The following is a 21970-nucleotide window of genomic DNA, read 5'->3' on the forward strand; positions in this document are numbered from 1 at the left end:
TATCGGCTACATGAGTTTTAAAATATCGGCATATCGGATATCGGCCAAAATCCCAATATCGTGCATCCCTAAGCCATAGGGTACTTAAAATGTTTACGTATAGGAGATTGTTGGAAAAATGCTTTTATTTCCTGTTTTACAAATGCAAACCTCACAGTATTTAGGATTAACCCTATTAAGAGAAATGGGGCAATCACCATAACAAACTCAGGGTCTCCACGTCTATTTAGTCCATTAAGAGTCTCCCTTATATCTGTTGTTTATTAAAAGTCTATAAATCTTTTCCCCCAGTTTAAAAAATGCAATAAATCTGAGGAGCATAAGTTCAGTGATGAGATGTAGGAACTCTGTTGCACCTTTATTCACATTTAACATACACAGAAGAAATAATTGGACAAGATTGATTCAATAACGTCTCATTTGCCGAAGCGGCTGCAGAGGCAGGCGCACGGCCGCTCATCTATACAGGAAGAACTCACAGATGAAGACCAGCTATGTGCCCATTAAAGCTGCTGCCTCTGACAAGCTGAAAGATCAATTGAAAAATCCATTTAACTGCAGCCTGAGCGACATTACATTCGCAGACAGCAGGAAAAGTAACAAACATACATAAAACCACCACCTTAATGAATTCCACTGGCTTATAGGCTGACAAATTCAATAGAAAAACCTCCATGTGAAATAACCCACAGCCCTCTCACCTTTTTTGATGGTTTTGTATCAATATATTTTATTATGATTTGATGGGTACAAAATATGGAAGTGGAACAAAATTTCCACATCCTACTTTAAAATGCTTTAACACCCTGTATTAATCTGAACACACGGAGGTGGTAGTGTTATGCTTTAAAAATAAAATCCAAACTGATTGCCTTTCAGGGCCTGCTCAGGTGATCCATGATCGCCTGAGGCTGAATGTGGAGGCAGCATCCAACACCTTTCAATATTTTTCTACTTATTCACCACTTTCTGTTGATTGTTGCATCAAATTATATTGAATGTGTACACAAATATCAAATATATTGGCAAAGATATCTTTGCAAAGCACAGGATATAATAATTGTTATCCTTTAATGTTCTATTTTGGGGAAAAAGATGGAGCCAGCTGAAATCAGACAAGCTTATTTGTATATTTGCAGCATAAATCTGGGAGACAGCCAGGAAGAGAAATAGTCTGAATTTCAGAGTGTTTACATGTACACAGAGTGTGTTGTGGGTAATTTCAGATTAGGGAAACACGATGTGCCAGTTTGCTTCCATTACTTCCAGCTCCTCCCTTTCCTCCATCCTGGAGAGGCATTGGGAGCAGTGGGGGGAGGGGTGCCGTTGGGGGTTATTTCCAAACGGGAGGAGGGAGAAGGGTGACTGTGCCCTGTCCAAGGTCGAGCTAGTCTGTGTGAGCAGGGGTTGAGGCAACGTGGTGGTAGCTCAGCTGGGCAACGAGCCAGCTCTCCTCCTCTGTTCTCATGAGCTGATAAAGCTGTCAACCCCAGTCTACTGTAGGGCCTCTGCTGCCTACTGCCCTGTGTCCCTGACTCTGCCTGTGGGACGACGGGTTAAACACAGATTTTGATCAGAAAACCAAACTATAGTTGGCTGATTTAGAATCTGCATTATTGTGAATAATCAAACTAACACTTAAAATCACCTTGAATGCACCATTTCCACTGTGCAGCACAGTGGTGGATGCATCATGCTGTGAGGACGCTCTTTAACATAGACACGGAACCTAGTAAAAGGGACAGTAGGAGCTAATGCAGGGCAATTCTTAAGGGCAGATTGGACTCATCATCAAATGTTGCTTGGGTCTGGTCGCCAACCAGTTTTGCTGTATGCTTCTGCATTGTCGGTCTGGAATTTCTAGGGACGCACAGCAGTTTCCCGCCAAAGCGCAAGGGGGAGTCTATTCAAGAACTTGCAAGAACTTCGACGGATGGTCACGAGAACTTCGTCAGCGCTGATTGGAGTGTTTATCTACCAAAACAACAATGGCGCATCTGCAAGATATCACAGTCACAGAGATGGATCTAGAGTAGTCAGGATTTTTTTGAGGTGCGCAACGACGGTTGAAGAACCTCTCCGCGGGGGGCGAGGCCACGCACAGAGACAGATTTGACGGTTGCAAAAGCTATGCTTCAGAAGCATAAATTGGCCTTTAGTGTCGGTAAAACTGCAGACAAGGTTGGAGGCCCACCTTCCAGCAGGAAAACCTCCCTAAACATACAGCCAGAACTGGAACCTTGCTTTCTGATTTTTATCTGTAATTAGATATCGTGTTGAAAAGTGCGTATGCTTTCTTTCCCTTTTCTGCTTTTGTAGCAAGAAATATTTGGGTGAAAAATGTCACGTAGTATACAATGTCTGCCCTGCAGACATGGTTTCTCCCACCTGGAGTCTAAAGGAAAACGGATTGCAGTCTCAGACAAAGGGCGTGCAGCTCCAAGCTTTCCTTCCTCTATCCAGCTTTTGGAATATTTGCTGGAGTCACACTTTAAACGCTGCATTCAAACTCCTGTACACTTCTCTTTCAAGGCCAAAAACAAAATTATCGCAGGGAAGAAAAAGCACCACTGAGCTTTTATAAAACCATAGTATCATAAATGAAAGAGAAGCAACACTTTTGATTATCTTCTGAAGAAATTCGTATGATGGCCCTGCTTTTTCCATTCACTGCAGGGATAAAGAATAAACCTTAAGTGGACCACAGCAAGTCACGGATAAATGCTTTGAGAAAACTGGACCACCTCCAAGTTCATAAGCTAACAACAACCTGACCTATTGTTGCCAGAACACATCTCAGCCCTTTATTTATTCATTTGATATGAATTCTGTTTGTTGGAAGATGGTTGATCTTAAACAGGAAGGCATAAAAAAAAAATACATTGCAGACTTCTGTACTGCAAAAACAAGCTCCAAGAAGTCAATTTTGATTGATATGATCAATGGCGCAAATATCGGTAAGCAGAAACTGCAGTTGCTTACAGGCCCACGACCTCCTAGGGGCCCCATTACAGACACCCGGTGGGTCCCCTACGCAATTATAGACGAGGACATCTCTTTGCAGATGTAATGGTGCGAAAAATTCCTCTTAAACCCACCTGATCCTGAAGAGACTCGCCGCACCGGACCGTATTTATACCGCCACACATGCCAGATGGTGAGCCATTTAAACACGACACCAGTAGCAAAGCAGACAGTGGTACTTTAATTACTATGTTAATAACTGTGTATAGTTCATTAGACGATTGGTAAAAATACACTCATATAATATGTTTCAAACTGCAATAAAGATCTTAAAAGAACAATATATTTGAGTATTTTATTTTTCACACTATGACTTGGAATTAGGGCTGCTCAGTGTCGCAGTGGGTAGCACTGCTGCCTTGCAGGAAGCAAGGTTTTCGATTCCCGTCCCAGGGTCTTTCTGCATGGAGTTTGCATGTTCTCCCTGAGCATGCGTGGGTTCTCTCCGGGTACTCCGGGTTCCTCCCACAGTCCAAAAACATGACCGTTAGGTTAATTGGCTTCTCTAGATTCTCCTTAGGTGTGAGTGTGTGCGTGAATGGTTGTATGTTCTGTTTGTCTCTGTGGTGCCCTGCAATTGACTGGCGACCTGTCCAGGGTGTACCCCACCATTGACAACTGGAGATAGGTACCAGCACCCCTCACGAGCCCAATTGGGACAAGCGTGTCGGATAATGGATGGATGGACTTAGAATTATGGATAACCCAGAGCGTAGATTAAAACCTTTATGTACAATGTGTTATAAGCATCTCCCTGAAATTAATTTTTGGAACTTGGGATGTCTGTAATGTGGTGCGCTGTCACCAATGGTTCTATTCAAGGTGTGTAGTCACTATTTTTCAGTGTGTGATCATATACTACTGAGGATTGCATAATTGTATCTTCTTGGCAGATTTATGGAACTGTCGCCGTATCCTGAACCTTAATCATATGCTGTACTTCATAAGGGGCCCACCCAGATAATGTTGCTTACAGGCCTATTGTTGTGTTGTTACGCCATTGGATATGATAATAACTCCAGAGTCTTAAAAGTCAGAGTAATACCTGCGAAGATCATAAAAAGATAAAAAAAGGAGGGTTGCAGGGTGTGGTTCGACTTGTTCTCAAAGCATAGTTCATTATTTGGACTTTTTCCAAAAAGTTATTTAGCTTGTCTACACATGCATCATTTATCCTCAATCTACTTCCTTAGTCACTGATGAGAGACTAATGATTTTTCTATAGCTACAAATTATATTTATTTCATTATAACAATGCTTTTAATTAAAATCAGAAAAGCTAAAATGTTACATCTCAAGCAAAAAAGAATGTAATATATTAAATAAAGCATTTAAAATAACATTCCCTTTAACGTTCAGCTGATTAAAAGTAAAGGCTTTGAATGTCTCTACTTTTCTGTTACATTAACTTCTCAAAGCTATCAGTCTGTTTTGTGTTAGTTCAAATCGGACCCCTTGTTTTATTGCAAAGTTATTTTAATTCAACCACACAGCAAGTTTTAAAGTAAAGTTTATTTGCTAAATATTCTTTAAATGAAGGATGAACATTCTAATAAGTTCAACAGGTTAAGTTAAATTCAAAGTCTTCACAAACAATAGGTAAAAGGAAAAAATAATGTAGGAAAGCTGAAGTAAATATGCATGATGAGGCAGATATTGTCTCCTTTCTGGAGCTCTGCTCTTTCTTAAGTATATCTGGGAGACAAATACGCTGTTTTTAGCTCTGTTATCAACCATGGTAGCTACAAACCAAGGAGCTGGTTACTAGTATCAGGCTTTAAAGGCCCAGAATCTAAAACCTTTATAGTTTTTTATCATCAATATGGTTTCACAGGAAAAAATCCAAATCTAAATTAGTCATTTTTTCTTGAAATAAGTGCATTTCTTCTTGGATTGAGGAGGTAAAGGAGACATTTTGCCAATGGAAAAAGACAATTTACATTTAAATGAAGAAAACACAATTGCATTATCTTATTTAAAGTGCATATTATCTAATTATCTTAGTTTAAGAATAACAATACTATAATCTCATTTACCTGCTCAATTTAAGAGTAAATACACTTAATTTAAGAAATTTTTACTTATTTCTAGATCTTTTTTCCAGTGTTTAAGCCATTTAAAAAGGATGCTAGATGTTTTGAGAATCTCAATGGGATCTAATTTGGCAAAAAAAAAAATTATGGTTTGATGTAAATGAGACCAAGCAGACCACTGGAATGCTCAGTAAACAGATCAGGGGTCTGTTTGGGTTGGACCCACTCTGAAATTTGTTGGTAACATCATGAGTCAGAGAGGAAGTTACAGTAAATCACTCCAACTTTTACATCATAGGTCGATTTTTTTGGATGAGGACACAATTATTTTATGTTACAAAGTCTTTCCAGGCATATCAAATAAAGCATATTTTTTCTTGATAAGAAATAATAAAAATAGATCACCAGTTCACGTTCTGACATGGCAGCGCTACTGTATCCCAAAGATGCTAATGTGGATTGCTATTTGCGTTTTGCATCAAAGTAACTGGATCAGTAGTCATTTACTAGTAGTAGTTGGACTGGTTATTGGTTCAAATTTTAAGAATCGAGTCGATTCAGATTCAAGATCAAAATTTAGGTTTAGAATCAATTATTTTAGTTTTTTTTTTAGTTATCTGAATTACATGAATGTATAGTCATACAACATTTTGATATTAGTAATATATTTAAATTCAACTGTAAAATAATAAAGTAAGGCTAGTTAATGGCGGCTGTAAGGATAGCGGAAAAAGCTTTTTTTTTTTTATATTGTGGGCTATATGAAACAATTGTTAGGAAATACTACCAGAACTGATTTCAAATTGGAAAATCTATTTTCATATCCAACACAGCCCTACTTAGTAGCAAAGTAAAAAAAAAAAAAGAATTCTTTGAGGAAAATACAAGGTAAAACTGTAACTGCAAGACGTAAACATTATGCAATTTCCAATCACCTTTTAGCTCTAATATCTTAAGCTGGTTAATTTCAAGTTTTTTGTTTACAACCCGGCTTGTGTTTGCAAATGCAAGCAAATCTCTACCGTCTCTCCATCCTAATGAATCCTCCAAAGTCAGTCACGCCATGCAATCAGCTGGGTACCCTTAGATAGAAAAAGTTCTGTATGATTAGACTGCATCGTCTTTTAAAGCTCCGCAAGATGAAGTGTTAATCAAATAAAAATGTATCTGAATTAAATCGGTTGATATATATAAAAGTTGCAGATGCTATAACTATTTAAACTGCACTAAATTTAAAAAAGAATCTCCTATTAGCTTAAAAATGTATAGCTGTAGATTTATACACAAACAATGAGACGGTAATATGCCTAATTTAATGAAGTAATTAGGTACAGTAAACGTGACCATTGAGTGGTTTAACAGCACAATGCGATCGCCTTGTCCGTAAAAAGTTTGTTTTCATTTTACAGTAGCCACTTTAAAGACAAGGCACTTCGAAACGGACAAAACTGAGCTCAGGAATGATCCCATCTGTCATGTGGATAATTCTTTTTTCAATGCCGTTGAAAGTGTGGATGTGAGCTGTGCAGGAGGAACTCTTAAGGAAGACTGGAGAAACAAAAGAACAATACAAGGAGCACGACAGAGCCTGCGACAACACCCACAGACGGCAAGACAAACACGCCGACGTCGCACGCAGGGCTGGAAAAAGTCTAATGTTTTCAACAGCGTCTCCCGCGCACTGACAATAACTTTTAACACTTGGTGTTTGAGGCTGTGAAATGAATTCCTTAGATGTCTGTCCTGTCAACGACAACTGCTAGACGAATCAAAACACGCAGGAAAGGTGCCTTTCGTAAAGACCCACAGAATTATCTGGAACTGGGTTTTTAAGATTTCATTTACAACTCAAAGTGTGATTTTCCTGAACCATCATAACCCAAGACTCAAATAAAAACAATAGTCAATGAGCTGTAGACATTAAACGTCCACACAATAACTTACGAGGAGAGCTGTTTAACCTTTCATCCTGCAATGAAACACCCTTACTGTCTCTCTAACCCTTTAAACTCCCAGACTTCAAAGCCTGACCTTCTCTGAGATGGAAATAACATTATGACACACCAACTGACGTGCAGCACATTAAATAGTTTCATTGTGCCAAATAGCTTCCACATAAGTGCACACAAGATAAACGGAGAGCACAGACTTACCACAACGTAGGTTTATTGATTTCTGTTTCCTCTTTGTTCTTTAGGGCTGTTCAGACCTGGCACTAACATGATTCCCGAGTGTTTCGATCCAAAGTAGGAAATTGAATTACGTTCTTGGTCTGAAGACTCCAGACTTGACTTAAGACTTCACTCTTTAAAAAAAAAACAACTAAAAAACAAACCCAAGACTCCACTTCGATATGCGTTTTTGAGTGTTTGAGATAACGGATTTGTAATTTTTTTAAATCTTGCTCTAAAGCATGAGGGTCAAACTCATTTTTATATCACAATATTTCAGCATCAACACATTTTTAAAAGGGCTTGCTGTAGAAATAAAACTTTTCATGTCATAATTGGATTTGCTATGATATTATACCTTTAATCCCATTTATTTTGGAGCTTTCCACTTTAAAAGAACATGTGCCTTTACTTTATGACATGATGGGCCTATTATGGTTCTTGACGGCCGGATGAATTATCGACAAAAGCCAGATTTGGCCCACGTTCCTTGGGGTTGACAATTGAAGCTTTGCAATGACTTGCAACCTGAAGGAGTGAACTTGCTTATCTTGCGCTCAACACAAAGGATTAGGGCTGGGCAATTAATTGCATTTTGCAATATATTCACAATTTAACAAAATGCAATTTCCAAATCGCAGAGGCACATATTTTTTTTTATCACACTGTATTTAACAACAGAAAAGCACTGAATTACTCACTCCAGCCCATTTGGTGTTGGAAAAAACGCTTTAAGCGGGTTTGTCGCTATTGAGAAAGCTGGAGAGAGTTGCAGCTAGCATGCAAATCATGCATGCAAGTAAAAGTAGGCATCTTTTCACAAACAGGTTACAGTAAAGTTGTGCAACTTGACTATGGGAAAGCAAGATTTTAAAAACTGAAAGCCTGGGGTGAAGCATCTACAAGCCTGGAGTTCAAAGGAAAATCACAATTGCAGTGCTTGGTTCAAAAGAATTGCAATGTTGATTCTGAAATCGTTCAGCTCTCTACTAAGGATGCTGTCGACTTTTGCACAGTACAGGCACAACCTGAGCAATATTTGATTTAAGACTAAGAGTAGCATTTTAAAAACTGAGACTTTTGCTCTGAGACTGATGTGCAAAGACTCAAGAACTCCAGACTCATGTTCCGTAGATTTGGGATTAAAACTTGTATGCAAAGACTTGAAACTGAGATTCAGGCTTCAAAAACTCATGATAGAAACCCACATCTAAAGTTTAAAGTAATAATTACAGAGGAAGGAATTTTGAAAATTTAAACTGAGACAAGAGGAACTGCAGAAAACCAGTGAGGATAATGATAACCTGATCACTGAGGCAACAGAAAGACGGGTGTGCCAGGGACCAGATCTAATATCTTTGGCTGTATTTCACATAAGAAAACTGTCAAGCTTTTAATTGTTGGGAAGGTGATAAGTGACATAAGCATTGCAAAAACAAAGAATAGATGGATGGAAAGAGAAAGGAAATAAGTATAAAGGAAAGGAACAAAAAAAGAAAGAAGGGTACAAATAAATGTAGAAGTAGTGGAAGAAACAGCAGATGGAACCATTTATGGAAAGGAGGAAGAGCAGAAGGATGAAGGATACAAGAGAAGAAGGATGGAAGAATTGACAAAAGGAAGGGTGAGGGAAAAACAAATGAAAAATGGGGAGAAACATGTGGGGGTGTAAATAATAATCGTTTTGTATCGATGCATCGCTCCAACAGACGGCGATCCGATGCATGGTAACGTTCGCATGAGTATCGATTCATGTTTTTTTTTCTCCTCCAGTCTATTTTTATCCATTTGCTCCAGGACGTAATTCTGACTCCAGTGCAGCGGTGGCGCCAAACCTAATTTGCCCTCTTACTTAGCTTCCTTTAGCCACTACCTTCTTTCCATTTGCAGTAATTTTTTGATGAAAGGCCGATATTACAGCTTTCATTGATTTATTTCAAATTTGAAACATTGTCTAACCTGTAAAGTAAAAAAATAATTAACCAATTAATGGAATCATATCATGGTGTATTCTTGAGTATCATAAATAATCGAATCAATGGTTCAGGAAATTGATACTGAATTTAAGAGCCATGATGGGTGTGATTTACCCCCCTAGAAACAAGGAAGGAAAGTAATGAAAAACCTAAAAACAAAAGCAAACATGTATGAACAGAAGCTAACATATAGGAAGGAAGAAGAAGGAAGTAGTGCAAGTATTTCCCTCATAAACTTTTGCTTTTCACGCTTATCCAGAGTCTGATAATTATATAATCCAGTTCTAGACAATGTAGGAATCCTGTTTTTGTAGTCTCAGCCAAGAGAGCAGCCTATTACCACTCCTTACTAACTGGTCTGTGGCTCGCTGATCCTAATCCAATGTTTTTAGAGGCGTTTATGTTTGGACGCCAATCTCCACGTTCTTCTCTTATTCGGGATGGCAGGCCCCGTTTCGGGCACTGCTCTGTGAAGCTCACTTTGTAATCTTGGCAACCACAGCAGCAGTGGATTGTGGGTCAGAGAATGCAAGCAAGGCCAGTGGAGCGAGGCAGATGAGAGACAGAAAGAGAGAGAGTAGTCATATCAAAAGACTACGGAGTAGTTTTCTGCTCCGAGGCTTTCCATTGGATGACGATGGGCACTGCTGAGTGTTTACCCATGGCCCAGTTATTTGCTAATCTCTCCCTCCTCCCCCAACTGGCCTTCAGTGCACCCTCCTGGCTCCCCTAGCACTACCCTTCCCTAGGCTTTGCAGCTAAAAAACAGCAGCGATCTAATCTCTCCCTCTCCTCTCCTCCCTGCTGCCAACGTAAAAGCAAGGCAAAACAAGGCAGTCTGAAACTTGATTATAAGGCACGAGGATGTGCTGGCTGCTCTCTCTCTGCACACGTTCAAGTTCTCATACACGATTAAAATCAGAAACAGGAGAAGGGAAGTGGGAGAGCAGTCAACTTTTCTGGTAGAAAGCTGCATCCGTGCGTGCACATTCATTGCCTCAAGCAGGAGTACATGCTTTAAAAAGCCAGGCACTGATTTTCCAATAAAATGTATCAACGCCCTCTACTCTCTCCTGGCAGAACTGACCCTGACCATTTCCTCCCAAACGTACCGTATTTACATTAGCTAAACGCCCAGGAAGCAGATCTTCTGGGAAGCCCTTGTATCTGTGTCTGCTGTTGTTTGGGTGTACAGCTTGTTGCTGAGGTAGAATGAATCGGATTGGCATTTGCTGACACCCCCGATTTTTCCCAAGTCCTCAGGTTAAATTTAAAGATGCAGTGCGGAGCGATGGAGGTGGTGGTTCTGGTGGGGGCTTTAATCTGTCCCATCTGCTGCTCTGTAACCACCCCCTCGATAACACCACCACTCAGTCTGTGTCTGTCTGGGTCTGGTACAGTTATGCTAATCCCGGGTTTATACTCTCCTCAAAGCTTCGAGGCCTCTACAATTGACCACCGCACAGTTATACCAAACCCCCTGCCACCACCCCTCCTTCTATTATCCCTGTGTACCTTAACTTTCCCAAATATGTCATGAAAACAGTCACAAGTGGTGTTTGCTCTCACTCCATGGGGGGCATAATCTCAGATTATATAAGCAAGGAAGTCTGGTTTTAGTCTGTTTAGTCTGTATTTATAACTCTAACACCATTTCCTTGTGGCATACATGAGCTACAAGTATAGACTTGCCTTGCTGTACAGAAGTTTGACAGGCTTGTTATTGCTTCAGAACCGATGGAGGCCTGTGTTTGTCTGATATGATGGAGCTCTCTCTCCCTTTACTGGGAGAACTAAAGCTATCATCTCCAATGACTTAACTTTGATACAGAAACACCCATCAATATTTTCAGGGTCACGCTGTTCTTTGCAACCCGCTTCAAGCGTTAGTACGTCAAGAAAATGCTACCGAGGCAGCCCCTCCAAATAAGTACAAAACCAAACTTTAGTCGATTGCCGGCATCAAAATACAACATGGTTTTAAAAATTTGCTGCTTCAAAACCGCTACAAGTTAGGCTGTAAAATCAGTTTACGATAATAAGTAAACAATGGAGTGACCCAAGTTTTTCTCTAGCTGTAGTGTGCCCTTTCCCTGTGTTTTGCTGCACACTGTCAGTCAGGTGGCTAAATAAAATTTAAAAATTTTTAAATTTCTACAAATTTACTTCTTGTTCCAAAAAAACAGAGATTGTCATAAATCAAATATTGATGTGGTTCCACACACCACACAGATCAAGTTTAATTTTAGTTCTAAGTGGAGGAGTGTTGGCGTAATGGTCATAGCAGTGCGTTTGTGCTCTGAGAAGGTTTCAAGTACCAGGTTCGATCCCCACAGCCTGCACTCTGGGTTCCTGAGCAAAACCCTTAACCCCACACTGCTCCCCGGGCACCACACAATGGCAGCCCACTGCTCCCCAAGGGGATGGGTTAAATGCAGAGAGCAAATTTCCCCATTGTGGGACAATAAAGGGATTTATATTAAAAAATTATGTGTTATTACATTATAATAAGCAGTAAAAAATAGGTAATTGTTTCTGTTTTGGTGTAAATATATTTCTGTGTACAACAAGTGAAATTGAAGGTTGCCATACCATAAAGGGCAGATTATACTTCTACAACCACACGCATCAAATGTCGCTTGGGTCTGGTCGCGAACCAGTTTTGCTGGTATGCTTCTGCACTGTCGGTCTGGAATTTCTAGAGACGCACGGCATTTTCCCACCAATGCGCAAGTGGGAGCCTATTCGAGAACTCGCGAAAACGTTGGCGGCGCCGGCGGGAGTGTTTATCTTCCAAATCAACAATGGCGAGTCTTCTAGATGTCACAGAGATGGGTCTAGAGTTGCTAGACATTGAGGAGGAACAGGCTCTGTTAATGGAGTTGGCAAAAAGACCGATTAACCTTTCGTCATAGTTGTCCACTGTAGTTGTTCCTCGTTTTTTTTTTAATTGCGTGCCCCAGCACCGAATCGAGAAGGACAACCACACAGCCGGAAAGGCGTACCAAGGACCAATTACAGCTGTCTACGCACTTCCGCTTGAGGTCTGCACGGGTTTGCAACCGTCTGACCTGTAGTCAGGATTTTTTCGAGGTGCGCGACGATGGTTGCAGAACCTCAGCCAACCTCAGATTTGACGGATGCAGAGGCTATGGGTCAGAACCATAAAATGGCCTTAAGACGTTCACATTGGCCCAAAATTGATCTACACCTTAAAAACTGAACCCGTTAAATTCACTTTGCTTCAAGCAATCCCCCAAACTTATGCAAATCAACCTTAATCTGTAAACTAACGATCCTTTTTCTTTTTAAATCTGTGCCCATGCCTATTTATTGCCAGCAGTCAACAGGAGGACTAAAACTTTAAGCTCTTAACGTTAAACATGTTAAAAGCCAGGGGTTCTCTGAATGCATATTGGCAACATCCATAGGAGTTTCTATTTTTTTTTCCCTCTAGAACTCCAGACTCATTGTCTCTGCTGGTCAAGGCAAACTCTCTGTGTTAATCATAGGCTGTCACTCCGAGTTAACATCTCAAGACTGCACCTTTTGTTTTTGCGAAGCATCCGCTAATTTCTCCTTTTGGCTAAGGAAGAACGCGCGGAACACTGTCCTATTGTATGAACCTCTGCTCTTACCACAACTCCAAATAAGGTGAGAGCAAATCAACTCCTAGTTCATACAAAATAATCCTAGAACACCAGTTCAACAAAAATAATCCTACAAGCTGCAGTATAAATGCCTATGTTTAGTTTCATACATTATTTATGCCATCCACTTTCTCTTATTCTTTACTCAGATCATTAAAATTATAAGAAGTACTTTAATGTGGACTGTTAGGGGAATTACCAGCAAGCTGAAATTGAGAAGAATCTCAAGTAAAATCCAGGCGGAGATCTTATTTAATCGCTATCGCTGTGCTAAAAGTAGGACCTAAAGGCTTGAGACTTGTTTGGAAAGGTTTCCCAATTTGGGGACACCAACACACTAATTAGTCCCATGGGACACACAGCATTAGGCCAACTCATGTCTGCTGCAATCAGGTTAAATGCAAGGCATATGGAAGGGAGGGAATGGCAGATGTTCATAAAAGAGTTCTGATGAATGGGACATTTATTTGACCAGAAATAATGTTGTGGTGTCATTTCTCCATAGTTTTTAATTTAGAATCTAACCAGATTTGGATGCCCCCCCTGCATGGCTGCTCTGTCATGATGTTGAACAAGAGGAAGTTAAAAATGAGAATTCAAACTATAAACAGCAGGATGGAGGCGAACTGCTGCAAACCAAACGCTACAAGGTTATCAGATTACACAATCTTTTAATTTGCATGAGATTTTTTTTTACTAATAATAAGATAAAGGAGAAAACTCTTTCTATTCAGTCTGCAGTTGTTTATTGCTGTTCATCATCACGCTGAAGCGTCCTTGGGCGAGATATAAGCAAGAACTGCTCCCAGGCTGCAGGCAAGTTCTCCTGCATGGCAGCTTTATGGCTATCATTGAGGGGCTGTATTTTCTATACGCTAGAGTCCGAGGGTAACGAGTCTGTAATGCTTTCCTAGAGTACTAGTACAGCTTCAGAATTACTAGCATTTGGTCACTTTACAAACAAGGAGAGCCCACCTCCAACATTTTATATATATATATATATATATATATATATACATACACATTTTCAGCACTTGCATTAGGCATGTGGTTTTGAGTAACGTCACTAGAAAGAATCAGAGGAAATTAGCAGAATAATAACAATAAGAAGAATATGATGTCCTCGCTATATGTTGGTCTTTCATTTAAAACCTCAAAAAAAAATTAAATGTGACAAACATTTGAAAAAAATAAGTTAAGAAAAAACACAGAACATGCAACCTTAAATAAAGAGTTTATACTGCAATGAGTAACTCCTAATTTAATGCTTTTTAATGCTCTTAGCAATAATTTTAATGCCATCAAGAAGTACCCATGACTCTCATATATAGCACATTAAAATCATCGTCATCTTCACAGTCGACAGGCTGCAGCCATGTCCAGAATTCTTTGTTTTCCTGCCACTTTTGTTGAAATATGCATTTATCCAGTCTCTAGCTTTTTCTCCGCCTCGAGCTTATTTTCCGAACATACGACTTTACGATCAACCGGAACCAGTTCCGTGCAAACACGCAGAACCAGTTATATCTAATATAGTATATCTGACAAAATTGTTTTTATAAACTTTTTTTTAAAGCATTTCAAATGCCACGATAAACACATTTAATGGCAATTAAGTTTTAATTAAAAAAATAATAATTTAATGACTTTTAATGATTATTAATTACCTGTCACTGAGTCAACCACTAACAGCTTTATCTCCAAACACCTTTCCTATGAATAGAGGAATGAAGCAACATTGGGAGCGACTCCCGCCACCAAGCTAACCCTCTATAGCCTTATCCATCCATCTTTTCTTCCCACACATTCCACTGTTTCTCTGTCTGCTGCCATCTTATCACGTTCAAGGTTTCATAGAAAACTGGCTTTGGCTCAAACACTTGGCACATGTTGGCAGGCAGGGACTTTCATATGCTTGGCTCTTAACAGGAACCTTTCCTACACGGACTCATCGCAAAGACTTATAAAAAGTTTTTTTAGAGAACAGTAGCATGCACAAGACAGAAATTTAAAGCAGTGCATCTGAAAATATGCACCATAAAACAGGACGTTAGATGTAAATACAGAGCTTTCTCAAGGGGGTTTGTCCTCCTAGCAAGTAGGGGGTGTACATAACTGCTTTAATAGATACAATTGATATTTTTTTTTTGTGCTTAAAGTGTACCAAAATATACTGTAACTAACCCCAAATCTGCAAAGGTCTCAAGGAATATGTAGACTCCTAGTTAACAATCTAAATGTATGGGGTAAACATTTTAAAACACTCAGTTTATTCTTAAAATAATATGTTAAACTTTCAGATGACTTCCTGCAAATTCATTACAACACTTTACTGATAATGAAAACAAGGAACTTTGAATGTACTCTAATAAATGGACGAAAGTTGTGGTTACCATGACCAAATGGGGCTTAAATATGATATGTTCGGTCATGGGGAAAAAAGAGAAGACTTTGTGGTTTCTTCAATGAAAGATGATGATTTTAAATCTAATATGGATTTAAATAAAATTGATGCAAAGAAATAGAATTTAAGATACGAATTTGTGTCAAAATTGGTGTAAACTGAGCTGTTTTAACATCCCAAATTAGCACAGATGGTTGTAAAGTGGTAATGCAGAAGCTCAATCGAACAATGACTGATAATCCATAAAAATTGCAGGGGTGAAAGTATAAAACTAAAATAACAAGACCAGCACTTGGCTAAACTTATTTAAAATGGTTTCTCTGGTGCTCATGTGGAACTTATAAAATATTAGCAAAGCTCTTGTAAGTACAACAGACTAAAGGCCAATTTATGCTTCTGACGCATAGCCTCTGCAACCATCAAATCTGTCTCAAAAAAATGTAGACTACACGTCGGATGGTCGCAAACCCGGACAGACCTAATGCAGAGGTACGCAGACAAAAAGCAGCTGTGATTGGTCCTTGCTATGCCTTTCCGGCTGTCTGTGTGGTCGTCCTTCTCTATTCGATGCCGGGGCGCGCCATTTTTAAAAGCCGAGGAACAACTACAATGGACAACCTACGCATCCTCCTTTGTCTTTTTGCCAACTCCTTTAACAGGACCTGTTCATCTTCGATGTCTAGCAACTCTAGAGTCATCTCCATGAGCTTGACACCTTGCAGACGTGCCATTGTTGTTTTGGAAGATAAACACCCCGCCGGTGCCGCCGAAGTTCTCGTTACCATCTGCCGAAGTTCTTGCAAATTCTCAAATTGGCTCCCACCTGCGCTTTGGCGGGAAACTGCTGTGCATCCCTAAAAATTCCAGAGCGACGGTGCAGAAGCATACCAGCAAAACTGGTTCGCGACCAGACCCAAGCGACATTTGATGTGTGCGGTTGCAGAAGTCTAATCTGCCCTTAAGAATTGCCCTGCATTAGCGGTCAGTCAGAAACCATAGCAACCTTTTTGTCTAACTCTAGTTGATTACCCAAAGAAAATATAATGCACTCTCACCAATAACACTGAAACTGACTGCAGCCGAGTCCATTTGCATGGACTAGATATGTGTTTACTTTGTTAGGAAACCTGTTTGACCATGTATTTGTTCAGCTGAATCCAATATACATATTTTCAACTCTCGAAGTCCCAGAGATTTTCAGTTTTCCTGCAAGCCCCCCTCCCCTCTTCACTAGACCTTGCTAACTGACCTTGTTGCAATGCAAATAACCTGTGATATGACCAGTCCTTCTACATGAGACTGGATAAGGCTGAAACAAACTGGCATCAGAACAAGAGCATGCTCCAAACACGGTACCTGCTCCTGCAACATCAGACCTTTTCGCAGGAATATATTAATAAGTCATGTCTAAATCTTTTATTTACGTAAACCTATTGAACAACCAGATATCACAAGGGTCCTAGTTCCTGAGCTGAGAAAAGGTAATGACATTTATGTTAAAAAACAGATTTCCTGATGGTGAGAACTGACAAGGACACCAAAAGGAATATATTATGCCGAAGCTTCTGGGAGGAACTGTCAATAAAATTAAAGATCAGCACATTAGGAGGAAAATATGAAACATTTCCCTGATTGCATAAAGATATTACAATGATTCAACAAAAAGCAGAACAATGTTTTACTGGTTTCAAAATGCTCGGATGTAAATGTGGTGAAGAAATACCAATAATATCCAACTCAGCATTACAAATACTACACACCAAGCACATTTATTTCAGTAAAAATTGCAACAAGGTAAAAGGGAAATATAGATACATAAGTCATAGACTATACAAACTTTTTTTTGTCAATGTCTCTTTACCAGGAAACCTAAATCCACTGAGTGCAAAGAACTGAGAGGATTAAACAATGCAACATTTTAGTAGAAAATTCTAAGATATGTTCTGAGTCTTGCCAAAAACAAAATGTGAAACATTTATAACGTATCGGTCTCAAAAATTACAAAAATAAACTATTAAGTAAGGGAAAAAAAGATAAAAATGATTGTTAGCTTGTTTATTTCTTAATAAGGAGCAACAGAGAGCTTATCTGAGAAATCTTTTTGTAATTTCATTTCTGCATTTAATACAATTTTCCAAACATAAGCTATATATACTCTGCTCTCCCTTTCCTCTCAGTATATTTCATCCCATTACTGCCCTTCCTTTTCCCTACATCCCATCATCATCCTTTAATCTCAATCTACCTCATAAACACAATTTGCTCTTCTTTGTTGCAAGTTCATCTGGGGAGTTCTACCTGGGCTCGGAAAAATGAGCCATCCTTCGTTATCCCTTTACCCCTTCTTCCCTTGATCCCTCCATCCCTTCCTGACAACAAACCTTCAAACTCTAAATTGTTTTGTTCATGTCCCTGCTAGTGAATTGACACGTTGCTATATACTTAGCACTGGGTGTCCAGGACTGTGTGCTGGGCAACCTTCTTAATTCAGTCTATATATACGACTTTGCCCATCAAGTAAACCTCATTAAATTAGCTGATGACACTACTGTGTTGGGGTTGATTTCTGGAGGTGACAAAACACACACAGGAAGAAGCTCCTGAATCTGAAAGCTTGGTGCTAATCATACAAACTTGAACTAGAACAGAATAGAATGCACCTTTATTGTCATTATACAGTCACAAGTACAAAGCAACGAAACAAACTATCTGCATTTAACCCATTTCCTTGGGGAGCATTGGGCTGCCATTGTGTGGCGCTTAGGAAGCAGTGTTGGGTTAAGGGTCTTGCTCGGGGAGCCAGAGTGGCAGTCTTTGGAGTCAGGGTTTGAACTCCGAACCTTCTGGGATCCAAGCACAATGTCCTAACCACTATGCTACACTCCCTTAACTAAACATGCAAAAGAAGTAATTATCGACTTTCAGAAGAAGACAACTGACCTCCCCCCCTTGAGCATTAAAGGCGTCTGTATGGAGAAAGTCTGTACCTTTAAAGACCTGGGCATTGTGATCTCTGAAGACCCCTTCTGGCACTCTAACACCACAGGGATCTCAGGTGAAACAAGCTGAAGAGCAAGCTACTGGAGTCCTTCTACCGATCCTGAATTGAGAGCATTCTAACTAATCTATCTCAGTGTGGTAAGTTAGTTGCAGCTGGTGGTCAAAACTGCCCAGAGAATCAATGGCCACTCTAATTCCGGGTCAGTTGTCACCTGATTAAAATCTGCTTCACCACAGCCAGTGCTACAGGTGCATCAGGTCAAGAACTAACAGACTGAAAACCATTATTTTCCCTCGAAGACATAATGTTACTAAACCAAAACTCAGAAACTATTTTTTGTTTTACATATATTTTCTTTCTTAACATCTATAAGAAATGTTCACACTGGTTGTTATACTGCATTTTATTTGTCTGTCTTTTATGTGATGGCACTTAAAGAATGTTGGCACTTATAGCGAAGGTTATGATGTTTAATGTTTGAAAAGTATGCAAAGCACACTTTTGGTGCTTACTAAGAAAATGTCATAATGAAGCAGTTTCTATTACTCAGAAACTAATTGAGTGAGAGTATTTCTTCGAGGTATTGAGTTGGATATTTTATAATCATGTCATACACTGTCAGACCTCTTTACGCTTATATTGGTCAACAGATGACATGGTGAAAATACTTTTATTTCTAAGTCAAAAGCATTTTCTAATATATTCTATAACTGTAATAAATAAATTAAAACAATGGAAATTACAGACACAAGGGGATTAGGGCCACTGAAAAAATAAAAAAAAGTTAGCTGATTTTTAAATATTTCAGTTTAATATGGGAAAAAAGTCAGAATTCTGACTATTTTTCTCAGGATTCTGACTTTAATCTCAGAATTCTGACTTTAATCTCAGAATTCTGACTTTTTTTTCCTCCGAATTCTGAGAAATGAAATGAAACAGCATCACCGGGGACCTCTCAGGCATATAAAAACGTCACCCAATTCCATCATTTTTGGATCTTAAGTTGTGTGAGAGGCCCAGGGACACATTGCTGAAAAATTACGAAATTAGGCGACTTTTTACGTCCCTAAGGGGTCCCCGGTGACGCCATTTCATTAATGGAAGAGCAGAAGGTGATTAAAACAAGAGTGCTAGTTTAGTTTCTAAAACAAACATGGCTACAGCTTGGTGCTAACATGTTTGTTAGCTGTCACAATTCAGTCAGAATTCTGACATTAAATTCAGAATTCTGAGATTAAAGTTAGAATTCTGAATTCTGAGATTAAATTGAGAATTACGATATTAAAGTCTGAATTTAATCTCAGTATTCTGATTAATTCTGACTTTAATCTCAGAATTCTGATTTTTTTTTTCTCAGAATTTTGATTTTTTTTTCAGAATTCTGATTTTTTTCTCAGAATTCTGACTTTAATTTAAGAATTCTGAGATTAAAGTTAGAATTCTGAATTCTGAGATTAAAGTTAGAATTACGATATTAAAGTCTGAATTTAATCTCAGTATTCTGATTAATTCTGACTTTAATCTCAGAATTCTTAAATTAAAGTCAGAATTCTGAGAAAAAAATCAGAATTCTGAAAAAAAAAAATCAAAATTCTGAGAAAAAAAAATCAGAATTCTGAGATTAAAGTCAGAATTAATCAGAATACTGAGATTAAATTCAGACTTCTGAGATTAAAGTCAGAATTCTGAATTTTTTTCTCATGTTATGATGAGATAAAATCAAAAAATCAGATTTTTTTTCCAGTAGCCCTAATCCTCTTCTGCACACACCCTCCCTAAATTGATTATGCATTCAAAACAAATAGTGGCAGTAATTAAAGTCTTTGCTCTAGGAAATTATGAGGGATGATCTGTCCAATAAAAAAAAAAATAATAATAGATTTCAGTAATTTACAGATATCATTTACAATCAGCCAAACCAAGACTGTGGGAAATCATCTAGCAAAGGAAAGTCATCAAATATTGATCAGAAGGACATTACAGAATCAATCAAAGCCACTCACCAGCTACAGAAGTCAGCAGGACAGCAAAGCAAAACCCAAATCTTGCCAGAGATTTCATCGCAGCTCGGCTCACAGCCATAACGGCGAACTTTGTCACTGGATCTTCCTCCGAACTTGTTTTTGGTCCTCTTCTACTGCAGATTATCCTCCTTTTCTACACGTATCTCCTCCAAAGTCAGCCCATAAACTTGAACTGAACTCCCAGCCAGTGCGGCACAACACACTGAGAAAAAAATGTAAAAACAAAAATAAAAAAGCAGGGATTTGCTGCTGTTTTTTTGGCTTATCGCTGATGTCGTTTGGCTAATACGAATAACAGAAATGAAGTGAATTAGTCCAGCTTTGCAGCCCGATGAGGAGCGGACAGATTCGCCGACTATCTATCGGATCTTCCATCTGTGCGCGTCCGAAAAACAGCGTCTGTGTCCTGCGGCTAACATGCTAGCAGCCCGAGGCGACAGTCTGGCTGGGGCTGCAAAACTTAGGTAAAACTGCTAAATACCGCTTAAATGACCAATCCTTTCAGCTGCAGTTTATCATCAAACGTATATGTTTTTAAAAAAACAAACCAGTTTCCTCAAAAAGCGGAAAAAAAGCAGAGACACCTTTAATAAAATCCGAGTGTGTCAAAAGCTGGTCGCTATCCAAGCTAACGGATGCTAGCCACATAGCTAGCCGGTTAGTTCAGTGCGTCCCGTGTCGTTTTCCCGTTGGGAAAACATAAAAACAACACAACGGCTCATGGGCGCCTGTGCTTTAGCTGTTCCGGTGAGCAGTGGACGGAGATCGCCTCCCACCCCCCCGCCCCGGTGCTGAGAGATGGCGGACGGAGGAGATGGTTATCTGGAGATCGGATCAGGGCGGCTGGGAACGCCTCGTTTGCGGACTCGTCTGGACCGCTGGTCTCCGGGTATCAAGTTACCGCCGCGGACGGTCCCACTGAGCCGGGAGGGAGCAGGAGGGAGGAGCAGCGCCGCTCTGCCGCAGACAGTGGAAACAACACCCGGGGACGGACGTGCTGCATTCAGGCTCTTTGTGTCATTCCTTGGGCGGTGCGATTTACAGCATAAAACGTTGACATCTAAAAGTAAACATACCTGATAAAATTAGGAATACTTTTGTCCTTTAAACTTGTGCGCAATTTGAGGCGCTGTAATGACAAAATTTAGTGGAAATGATCATGATTAGATCTGATAGATCCGCACAAAGTGGTGCATAAATATGGGGTTGAATGTACCTGTAACAGGGGTTTGCAAGTAGATAACCAACTAATTGGAAATCAATTAATAAATAAATTGGGGGAGAGGCGGCCTAGTGGTAGTGGCATAGGGCAGGAATTTGGTATCCGGAGGTTGTTAGTTCGAAACCCACTCCCACTGCCTCCACTCTGGGGGCAACCCTATATAGGGCACTCAGTCAAATACTTTGAAATAAGTAGAAATTTCTTTGTGTATTTACCCTTAATTAAGTGTATTTACCCTTAATTTAAGCAGGTAAATACAGAAGAGGATTAGGGGCCACTGAAAAACTTAAAAAAGTGAAATGATTTTTAAGTTTTATTTCTGTATAATATAAGAGAAAAGTCAGAATTCTGACTTTGTTCTAAGAATTCTGACTTTTTATTTTAGACTTCTGACTTTAATCTAAGAATTCAGACTTTTTATATTAGACTTCTGACTTTAATCTAAGAATTCAGACTTTTTATATT

General features: G+C 39.3%; 1 protein-coding gene across 1 annotated transcript in view; it reads right to left on the reverse strand.

Annotated features, from left to right (window-relative positions):
• The window catches only part of bmpr2 (bone morphogenetic protein receptor type II), a 43198-nt gene extending 22134 nt beyond the window's left edge, over positions 1-21064 (reverse strand). Inside the window, exon 1 of the mRNA XM_015378703.1 lies at positions 20263-21064. Coding sequence (XP_015234189.1) covers positions 20263-20341 — 79 coding nt within the window. The 5' untranslated portion in view covers positions 20342-21064. The remainder of the gene's footprint in view (positions 1-20262) is intronic.
• Between the last annotated feature and the right edge of the window lie 906 nt (positions 21065-21970).

Source organism: Cyprinodon variegatus, unplaced genomic scaffold (genome assembly GCF_000732505.1).
Source record: "Cyprinodon variegatus isolate N-32 unplaced genomic scaffold, C_variegatus-1.0 Scaffold9, whole genome shotgun sequence".
NCBI lineage: Eukaryota > Metazoa > Chordata > Actinopteri > Cyprinodontiformes > Cyprinodontidae > Cyprinodon > Cyprinodon variegatus.